General features: G+C 54.6%; 1 protein-coding gene across 1 annotated transcript in view; it reads right to left on the bottom strand.

Moving 5' to 3' along the window:
• Window positions 1–676: 676 nt before the first annotated feature.
• The window catches only part of LOC121661669 (dynein heavy chain 9, axonemal-like), a 10,810-nt gene continuing 719 nt past the window's right edge, over window positions 677–10,767 (bottom strand). The window contains exons 2-11 of the mRNA XM_042022085.1: window positions 10,538–10,761; window positions 9,002–9,198; window positions 8,208–8,366; window positions 7,435–7,565; window positions 6,121–6,332; window positions 5,706–5,939; window positions 4,490–4,657; window positions 3,607–3,723; window positions 2,461–2,611; window positions 677–1,579 (exon numbers count right to left, since the gene is read on the bottom strand). Of these exons, the coding sequence (XP_041878019.1) occupies window positions 1,461–1,579; window positions 2,461–2,611; window positions 3,607–3,723; window positions 4,490–4,657; window positions 5,706–5,939; window positions 6,121–6,332; window positions 7,435–7,565; window positions 8,208–8,366; window positions 9,002–9,198; window positions 10,538–10,761 (1,712 nt within the window). The 3' untranslated portion in view covers window positions 677–1,460. The remainder of the gene's footprint in view (window positions 1,580–2,460; window positions 2,612–3,606; window positions 3,724–4,489; window positions 4,658–5,705; window positions 5,940–6,120; window positions 6,333–7,434; window positions 7,566–8,207; window positions 8,367–9,001; window positions 9,199–10,537; window positions 10,762–10,767) is intronic.

Genomic DNA, 10,767 nt, shown 5'->3' with positions numbered 1-10,767 from the left:
ACTCCCAGCCCAGACTGTGGAACATACACGTTACAGCCACTGCAAACACAGCCAGAGCATGGGCACCAGAGGACAGAGACTTCTCCCAGCCCAGGTTTTCCACCACAGCAGCTCCTCCACCCCGCAGCAGCTCGTTCTGGGCTGCAGAGCCCCCGTTCTTCCCCTGCAGGATTCTCATTTGAAGCCATCCCAGCAAACCCGTGGTACCTGCTGACAGGATCCCTCCTCCTCTCCCAGCAGGAAATTCCCTTGGGCTTAGAAAGGGACATTCCCAGGCCCTGGGCTGCCAAGAGCTGGAAGGTGGCTTAGGGAAAGGGAGCCTTTCCTCAGCCCTGCCTGAGCCCCCCGTACCTGTCGAGCAGCCGGATCATTTCTTCGTATTTCTGCACCACCCTTCTTCCACGGGCAGAGTCCAGGCTCCTGGCAGCACAACAGACAGGGGTCACCTTTAGTCCTGGGGGCTGAAGTCTGCATTTACCCCTTCCCAAGGCCCCCCACAGCCTGCAAGCACAGTCTGCTTGGATTTCACCCCGCCACATCACCCCAAATCCTCTCCCTGCACACAGGCTGCCCAGCCCCCTGTGCTCTCTCTCAGGTGTTCCCACATTGACCTGAAAAATGGGGACCTAGGAGGGGAGAAGGGCCCAGGGCTGCTGGAAAAATCAGCTACCAAACATCACTTTTCAACATTTTACCCTTGGCAGTTTTCTGCCACAGTTGTGTTCCACTAGATGCAGGTCACAGCTGTGTGAATGACTGTTCACATCACGAATAGGAAAAAACATACATAAAATATATGCAATAACATATAATACATAGATTATATGTATCATACATCATATATATCCCTGTATACACACATCTTCGTTTTCCCTTTTCAATCCTTTCTCCCTCTCGAGTTGCACATGGGAAAGAGCCTCACACCACCCTGCTGAAGGACCTGTCATTAACTGCTCTAAGCAGAGGGCTAAAATCAATGCTAAACACATCTCCAAGACAGTAACAAGGATTTTAGTGACGAGAACTCCAGCCCTGGTTTGTTTTCTTGATCTTGGGAGATTGTTCCTTTGTTTCATGCCGAGAAAGTTGTCTTCTGCCAATAGCCAAGAGCTGGGCTGCTCCCAGGGACGTGCTGGAGACTGTGCTGAGAGGAATCACAGTGAGAAAGGCTCCAATACCTATTTTAATCGCAACCTCGGGCTGTGTTAAAAGCTGAAGAACCCATCTACTATCCCAGTGTGCCTCTCAGCCACTTCAAAACCAATCCAATTAATGAGCTTCTTTAAAAAACAAAGACGGCAGGGAAGTGAACGGCTCCAGAGCACCCACTTGTCACCTCTTCACTAAGGATGGTTTCAGCTACAGCCATTGGATAGCATTCAACACAGAAAGAACATCTAAAGATCGACTAGAGATGAAATTTCCAGACATTCACACAGCAGCTGATGTGCAGCAGACACTCACAGCCGTGGGATGTGCCTCAAGCGCTCCAAGGGCCCCCGGATCCGCGCCCGCAGCTCCCGCGCCCAGCCCAGCGCTCCAGCCACGGGAGGGACGTTCTTGTGCAGGGGGGGGAACCCTGGCAGGGCACAGGGAAACAGCATTTCATGAGCACTGCCAGCCCAGAGACACCCACAGCAACTCAGCCCCACAAAACCACCCTGGCTTCCAGGCTGCTCTCCTGAAATCCAACCTCTGTCACACGATCTAGGTCTGGGAACTACAAGTGGCCCTGTGCCTCTGGATTTGGAACAGGCGATCAGAGGAGGAACCTGGCATGTCCTGGAAGCAGAGCTGATGAATTTTGAGATCGGGGTGGATTCCCTGCTTCCCACAAGCGCTGAGGAAGGGATTTCTGGTTGGGACCATCCCGTGTAAGAGCCACAGAACAACACTCCCCAAAGTCACAGCAAACGCTGGACTTGCCCTCCACGAATCTCCCCATTCCCTCTGTTAACCTGCACTGGTCCCAGCACTGCTGCCCCTCCTGGGCTTGCCTGGCTCCAGAACAGTCTTCCTGAGGCAAGGCAATGGGCTGCTGTCCAGGAAGACAACCTAACCCTAACCCTAATCCTCCTAATCTGACAGGAGTCTTCCTATTCGCTTCTGTGCCAGCATTCCCAGGAAGTAACAAACCTGGAAAAGGCTGACCAAACCCTTAATTCCCACCTCCCCCTCGCATGCTCTGCATTCACAGCATTGCAAACAAGCTCAGCACGTGCCTTCAATCCCAGCCACACCTCACACACAAACGTTTAAAACAAGGATCTTGGCACTGCTTTAATGCCAAGAACAGAGCATTCCCAGGCATTTCCCTTCCCACTAGGAACTACAGAAGCTGAAAACCTTTGCAGTTTGGGAAGTTCTGGTTTCCTTAGCAAAACCAAATTCTTTCCCCCCTTCAATTAATCTCAATCCAATTTCCTGTAAAATCAATTTTCCTCCGCACAGGGCACCCACCGAGCTGCAGCCCCGCCTGGGTGTGCCCGGCGTAGATGAGCCTGGCCTGGTCCAGGGCAGAGCTGAACATGCTGAGGAGGACGGGGACCTTGTCAGCAGCAGCTGCAGCGATCACAGGGCGCTCCAGAAGGTTCCGGAACATGGCCAGCAGCTGTGCAGGGGGAGAATTGGGAAAAAGTTCACACCCCTGCACAAAGTCCCACTGGGATTTTCCCCACGGATGCAGGTGCTTTGTCTTCCTCCGCAGCTCAAAGACCTGCACTGCTGGGCACGTTGGCAAAGGGAAGGTTTTCCCCCTGCTTTGCCAAGCAGTTCCTGCCTTTCATGGAATCATTAAGGTTGGAAAAGACTTCCAAGATCACCGAGCCCAACCTTTGACCGGATCCCACCACCAAACCGTATCACAAAGCATGTCTTTGTTACAGAGATGCTCAGACCTTCACTGTGGGGGAACCACATTCCAGCTGGCATTCTTCAAGTGCTTCAAAATTTGCTATTTAAAAAAAAAAACCCCACAACAACTCAGAAGGATAAATCCTATCACTTATCGTTTTCTACATTTTTTTTTTACAATTATACTGAATATTTTCAGAAAATACCATTTACTTTCTCTGGAGGATAGATTCACTGGTAAACAAAACCACCTCATTTTGAGCAAACCTCAGTTTCCCAAGTTGAAATGCATCCATGTGTTAACAAATTGATATTAACAACGATCACCTGCTTTTAACAGCAGTTTTCACCAGGAAATCCAAGAATCACAGAATGGTTTGGGGTGGAAGGGACACCTTCCACTAGACCAGGGTGCTCCAAGCCCCATCCAACCTGGCCTTGAAAACCCTACACAGAGCATTTCCTCCCAGCTCCCAGAGAGATCAGTGAAACTCCTGCCATCCAAAAGCCTGATTTGAGTCATTTCTTTGACTGCTCTTCCCCAAACTGAGCACAGGCCTGTTTTGTGTCACAAGGTGAAGAGCAGGGACACCCCCAGCCATTCCCAGCTCCGGGGCCACACTGCTCATGAGGGACCCACGGGTCTGAGCATCACTAACCAAGTCCATCCCATGGGCAAACCCCAGCCCCACGTGCCTGCAGCTCCAGCACTGTCTGGGACTCACCGAGAGAGAAGGGAGGGGACAGACAAACCTTGAAGATGTGCTCCAGGTCCACGGCGTCGCTGAAGGCCTGGGTGAACACAGTGCCCAGCCGACGGTCAATGTCCTCTACCTTACGCTGGAAAGCCAAGGCATCCTGCTCAAACTCCTGTGGAAAGGGGACAGCAAGTCCTGAGCTTGAGAAAGCACCGGGGAGGTGCCTGCCACCTCCCAGTCCAGAGATATTTCCTCTTCTCACTCACCAGGAATTAAGCCACTCCTCTGGCCACCCTCCAGGCAAGCCCCACGGAGATGAGGACACTTCTGTGCTGTCCCATGGCTGAGCTCATGGCCCTCCAGGATGGACCCACAGTCCAAAAAGCACTGCCTTTGCCTGGAGGCAAGTTGGGCTATTTCTGCACTCTCTGACCCTGAGCATGGCCTGAACACCACACCAGCACCCCAAACACCCACAGATGCACTCGCTGAACCAGCAATGTAGGCTAGCCTTAAGCTGCTCCAGGGGGAGTTTGGGTTGGACATCAGGAAAAAATTCTTCACTGAAAGAGGGATTGGGCACTGGAATAGGCTGCCCAGGGAGAGGGTGGAGTCCCTGTCCCTGGATGTGTTTAAAAAAAGCCTGGATGCGGCACTCAGTGCCGTGGTTTGGTTGATGAGGAGGTGTTGGGTCACAGGTTGGACTCAATGATCTCAGAGGTCTTTTCCAACCTGGCTCATTCTGTGATTCTGAGATATGGAACTCCCAAGTGCCTGCAGGAAAGGCCAGCAGCTCCCTGTTCCCAACAGAGACAGATCAAACCATAACAAAAGGAGGAAGGAGCTGGGAAAGAGGGAGCAGGGCTCCGTTGCAGAGGGAGCTGCTCTCTGCAAGCGAGGCTGTGCTGCTGCCATTCCCAGGGGCTGGTCCCACCTACCACATTGGCCAGGTCCAGGCAGTCGTAGGTTCGCTCTGAGAACACCTGGTACCCCTCCTGGAACTCCTCGTACACATCCAGCACCTGCTGGCCCAGGGCCTTCCCTTTCATCCCGCCAAACTCCATCTTCTCCAGCTGTGTCAGGTCCAGAGCCGTGGTCAGGAGGCCCTGCAGAGCCAGAGCAGGCACACACAGGCTCAGACACAGGCAGATGACAACAGCTGTGACACCACAGAGCCGTGCCTGCTGCCAGGCTGAGGGAGCTCATGGGCACAGCGAGGCTGCTCGGGCTGAGTGAGTTGGATTGAGATGATCTTTAAGGGCCCTTCCAACCCAAACCACTCAGTGATTCTACGACTGTGAGTAGTTTAAAAATAGCTGTCAGCCACTGTGGTTTTCAACACAGCTCATCAAAGAACGAGTGAGTTACACAGCGTGGGCAAACCAGTAAAACCTTCTATTGCAGTGCAGAGGATGAGAGGAGGAGAAAAGCAACCCGGACCTGGCTTTGAATAGGCAAATGCAGCCTGTGCAGTGCCCATCTGACCCCACTGCTGGGAACGGGCCATCCCTAAACAGATTCACTTCAGAAAGAGGTGAACAGCAGACTCAGTGAGCTGTAAACTGCAGGAGAGCTCACAGGTGTGCACAGTGTGTGTAGAACAGGTACTCACAGAGCCTCAGCCGCGCTGGAGGCTGAGGGGTGATGGCACTCAGGACACTCCCTGCCCCAGCTGACCATCTCACAGCAAACAGGGGCACCCCACAGCCCCCCAGCTGGACAGAGCACTGGGATGTGAAGGGCTGACCTGGTGAGGAATTGGAACGTGTCCCTGCTCCTCCCCAGCCCCCCTGCCCAAGTCAGGAGATGTCCAGCTCTAGGGTCTCCGAGGGCCACAGGAGGCCTAGGAGCTTGTCCTGGTTTATTCACAGCCCCATAACCCCCATCCTGACAAGAGCACAAGTCCCAGAGGACTCTTGGGAGCACTGACACACCCACCAGCCTGAGCAGAAGGACACAGCAGCAAATCTGACAGGTGCACTGAGCAGGATCTGGTCAAACAAGGTCCTGGCCTCAGTGTCAGGGGGGCCCACACAGCACAGAGAGTGGCCCCATCCCCTGGCATCAGGGGAAGCCAGGGGGAGGGAAGATGCCAGCAAGGGAGTTCATGGCTACAGAGCTCTCCTGATGGCTGCAATACCTCCAGAGTCTCACCTTCACCATCTCCAGCCTCTTCAGGAAGCTGTCCAGCCTTGCAAACACCAGCCTGGTGTGGAAGTCCCACTTCCTCACTTCCTGGCCTGGCTCATAATACACGTGCAGGTTTTCCCGTCTCTCCTCGACCGCCCCTTTGAAGGCATTCAGGATGTCAAACACTGTTTGCACCTTGCCCAGGCTCTCTTCCATCTCTCCTTTCAGAAGGTCTTCTGGAGACAGGTACACCACGGCCTGGAAGAGCCACATCACACCGGAGATGTCACTTCTGCTGCCACAGCAAACGGTGACTTCTCATCTGACCCTTCCTCTTGGGTTCAGAAGCCCTTTGCCAAGGAAGGACAGAGGGAAGCAGGAGAGAGGAGACTTCCATAAAACCCTTCCTGTGGCAAACACAGGTGCCACAGCCACGCACCTGCTGGATGAGAAGGTTGCAGATTTCCTGGAGCAGCACCACGATGCGCAAGGGCACGCTGTAGTGCTTGGAGGTGACCCAGATCCAGCACACCACGTGCAGCAGAGGGACCAGGAGAGGCTTCACCTTGCTGAACTCAGCAGCCTCTATGTCCTCCAGGGGCTGCTGGAGGGGTGTCAGGTGCAGGTCGATGTCCTGAGCCTCGCTCAGAGCTGTGGGAAGAGAGGGAGAAGGGCTGAGATCCATCGAGCAGGGGTGGGGGGGGGTCACGGGCTGGGTGCTGGCACAAAGGGGAACAGACAGTCCTGGTGAGCACAAAGCACCCACCCATGCGTGCTGAACATCCATAACCTTGATCCCTGCTCACCCACAGCACAACCAGCACAGCCAACAGACTGACTCCAGGGACAGGGAGCAGGGACAGGGCTCTGGGCACAGGCTGAGGCCACAACGTGCCTGGCAGCTCCAAAAATGCAGCTCTGCATGGGCTGCAGGATCACCAAGCTGGGCCTGAGCTCAGCTGAGCCTGGCTTTGGCTCTGGCAGCCACAGTCCCACCTGTCCTGACTGTACCAGCATGGAAACGAGTGCCTGACTGGGTGAAACCTTCAGCTCAGCTTTGAACAGCCGTGTGGTTGGACCCTGAAGAACTACACCAGAGTTAACAAATTAATTAAATTTAATTAATAAAACCAGGACATCATTGTGGAACTAAACCTGTGGACCAACAAGAAGAGAATCATCATTGTCATCATCTAATCACAGAACCATGGGATGGTTTGGGTTGGAAGGGACCTTAAAGCTCATCTTGCTACACCTCCACTATCCCAGGCTGCTCCAAGCCCCATCCAACCTGACTTTGGACACTCCCAGGGATCCAGGGGCAGCCACAGCTGCTCTGGGCACCCTGTGCCAGGGCCTCCCCACCCTCCCAGGGAACAATTCCTTCCTAATATTTAATCTAATCTAACCTCTGACAGCATGAAGCCATTCTGCCAACCCTTGTAAAAAATCCATCTCTCTTGGAGCCCCTCTAGGTACTGGAAGGCCAGACTAAGATCACTGCAGAGCCTTTTCTTCTCTGGACTAAACAATCCCAATTGTCTCAGCTTTTTCAGAAGTGCCAGAAGTGCAAGTGCAAATAACCCCAAATCCTGAGACCAAGGAAGAAGAAATGCTCACTATCAGCACCTCCCTCCCACAGGGCCAACAGCCACCCTGTCACCCCAGCAGGGAGGGCACAGGACACTGGGACCCCAGGCTGTGAACAAAGGCCAAAAGTCAGCACCACAGTGAAGCTGTCCCAGGTCCTCACCTGCCTCAACATCCATGAGCATGTTTTGGAAGGCTGGCACGTAGATGCTCTGCACTCTCTCCAGCACCTCCAGCATGTTCCTGACCTTCCTCGATGTCAGCTGACTGTGAATGCCCTCCAGGTCATCACACCTGCAGCAGCCAGGACACGTTACCAGCCCAGCTGGGGCAGCACCAGCTGTGCCCCAAACCCCTGCTTGCCCTGGGCCTGATTCAGGATTTTCTGCAGTTACACAAGGACTGAGTCCCAGTGGTGGCAGGAAATGGGACCAGCCCCACAGGACACACAGCTGGTGCCAGGTTCAGATGAGAGCAGCTCTGCTGCGAGCAGGGCACTGCCACAAGGAGCCAGGTGGAGTTCCTGCAGGCACTGGGGACAGCTCTGCAGAGGGCAGGGCTCTGTCTCGAGTCAGCCTGAGCCAACACAGCACAAAGGGCAGGTGAAATTCCACTCCCTGGCTCATCTAACCCCCCTCTTGCACCACCAGCAGCCAGCTGCTGGCATGGAGAGAGCCCATCAGCTCTGGGGCTGGTCCTAGTGATGGAAGCAGCACTTCCAACAAAATCCCCTCACGGTGTAGCCCTGAACTGTGGTGGGGCCAGGTTAAACCCAGCCAACTGCCCAGCCACCTCCAGGCACTCCAACATCATTATTTTATATGTGGGAGCAATTTTGGGGGTTCAGGTCTCTGCATGACCCCGAGCAGCTGCTCTTGGCTCACAGCAGCAGCACCCCCTCCACCCAAACCAGCACCACCAGCCCCTCACCATCACCTGTTCTTCCAGAACTCCAGTTCCACCCTCGGGTTTGGGTTGCTGCCTTGCAGGAGAGGCTCTGAGGACTCCTTCTTCAGCACTCTCTGGATCTGGTGGCTCCAGTCAATGATGGCTGACTCGGTGGCATGTACAAGGGATTTGTTGATCAGCTCCAGGCTGCAGAACACAGAGCACGAGAGTCGCTTTGCTTTCTGCTTGTCCACGTGCATTGCCCAGTTGGATCTACCTCAATGGGCAGCTGGATTTTGCAGTTACAGCCCACATTCATGTTTCAAAACCACAAAACAATCAAACCCATGAGAGAGACTATTTACAAGGGCAGTGAGTGACAAGATAAGGAGGAATGGTTTTAAACTGAAAGAGAGTAGGTTTAAATTAGATATTAGGAAGAAACTCTTCCCTGTGAGGGTGGGGAGGCCCTGGCACAGGGTGCCCAGAGAAGCTGTGGCTGCCTCATCCCTGGAAGTGTCCAAAGCCAGGCTGGACAGGGTTTGGAGCAACGTGACTGCAGAGTTTGGAGTTTTCCCTCAGTGATCCAAGCAGCTCATTGCTCCTCTGTGTGTCCACATCCCCTTCCACTTCCCGAGCTTTTCCTGCTTGTATCGTTGCACAGTCCCCAAAGACAGAGCCCATGAACCAGAGAGAGCAAAATACCCCTCCCTGGCAGTCTGATGAGCTGCAGAGGACAGGGAGTGAGAAGAGTCCCCATGTCTGGCAGGGAGGATCCCCAAAGGAAGCAGCACATGCATCAGCAGAAGAAAATCCAGTGGAGAGCAAGGGCTGGTACTCACAATTTCTCATTTTTAGGATCAATGTCCTCGATTCCCTCCGAGCCAGGTGGAAGAGGCAGCAAAGTCTTGCCCTTCACTTGGCCAACAACCTTGAAGACAGTACTCTTCAGGCTGTGGACATGACGGATGATGTCTTGTGACACCACTCGTGGCCAGCCCTGATGGTTCTTCCGGTTGGTCAGGATGGGCACAATCACCTACAGCAGGAGTCATGGAAGAGCAATGGAGAAGAGCTGAAGGAGGGTAGATTTAGACTTGATTTAGGAAGAAATTGTTCCCTGGGAGGGTGGGAAGGCCCTGGCACAGGGTGCCCAGAGCAGCTGGGGCTGCCCCTGGATCCCTGGCAGTGCCCAAGGCCAGGTTGGACATTGGGGCTTGGAGCAACCTGGGCTAGTGGAAGGTGTCCCTGCCTGTGGCAGGGGGTGGGACGGGATAAGTTTTAAATCCTTTCCAACCCAAACCATGATGTGATTTGATGATTCTATGACAAAACGTGCTGCAGGAGATGGACTGGCCACCAGGCTCTGAGGTCCTGGTTTGGCCAAGCCTGGAGACCCACATTCAGCACCATCCCAGGCAGTTCCCTGCAGGTGACGATGAACAGGCCAGCAGGGCTGGGCTGAGCCCAGGGGCTGTCCCTGCACAGCCACTCGCCACGTGCAGAGGGAAGATCCTCTGGCATGTACAGCACAGCCACGTTTTAGGTTATTTCCCAAAGCTGCAGCCCACTAAATACAGTTCCTGTCTTTATCAGCGGAAGTTCCAGGGTCTGCACTGACCCTGCAGCTGGGAACTCTGGGCTGGGCTTGTCTGGACATGAGCTGCTTCTGGCTCTTCTGCACTGGGATAGCAACAATGTCTGTCACCTTGCTCTGGGATCGGAGCCAGGTTGCCCCTGGTGATGAGCAGCCTTTATGTGGCCAGACTTGGGGGAGGATAAAGGTACAAAACCAGCTACACGCAGATAGAGAATTGAAAAGGAACAAAGCAGTCCAGCACCAGGGTGCCACTCCAGGGTGCTGAAGATTCTTTGCACCATGACCAAAGAGGACCAGCAGCAGCAACCACCATGTCCAGGGAGCCATGGGAAGAGGGCACAACCCCAGGGCAAACAGAGTTCACCTTCAACAGTTTCAACTGCAATAGTAGCAGGCTTAGTCTCCATTACTCAGATCACATGGGCTGCTAATGAGAGTCATGTCATAACCAGTCAAGCCTTTTTGGGGTTTTCTTTGGGGTTGTTAGAACGACAACTGGGACCCTGGTGCACTTAAAGTTCATCTTGTTCCATCCCCAGCCACGAGCAAGGACACCTTCCACTATCCCAGGCTGCTCCAAGCCCTGTCCACCCTGGCCCTGAACACTTCCAGGGATGGGGCAGCCACAGCTTCTCATTCTCAGGACTGCATCCTGTGACTGTGTAACGTGGCTCATCCCCCACGGACACTACTGGGAGACGCCCAGAGCCCCCATGGCTCAGGATTTAGGAGGTTTCATTGGGCTCTACAGACCCCGGCGTCGCCTTTTCCCCCTTACCTCCTCCACCAGCGCGGCGAAGTGCGCCAGGGGCTCTGCGGGCAGATCCCCGCACAGCAGCTCGGCGGGGCCGGGACCAGCTCCGGGCGGGCGGAGGAAGAAAAGCGCCTTGGCAGCGCTGGGGGGCGGCGGGGGCGGCCCGGGGCGCAGCCCCAGCTCCCCGGCCGGGCCCCGCCAGGCGAGCAGCGCTGCCAAGGCGCTTTTCTTCCTCCGCCCGCCCGGAGCTGGTC

This window comes from Corvus kubaryi, unplaced genomic scaffold (assembly GCF_017639235.1).
Source record: "Corvus kubaryi isolate FWS band 111438036 unplaced genomic scaffold, C.kubaryi_AGA036_p1.0 37187, whole genome shotgun sequence".
Taxonomy (NCBI): Eukaryota; Metazoa; Chordata; class Aves; order Passeriformes; family Corvidae; genus Corvus; species Corvus kubaryi.
This window is presented reverse-complemented; position numbering and strand designations above follow the sequence as displayed.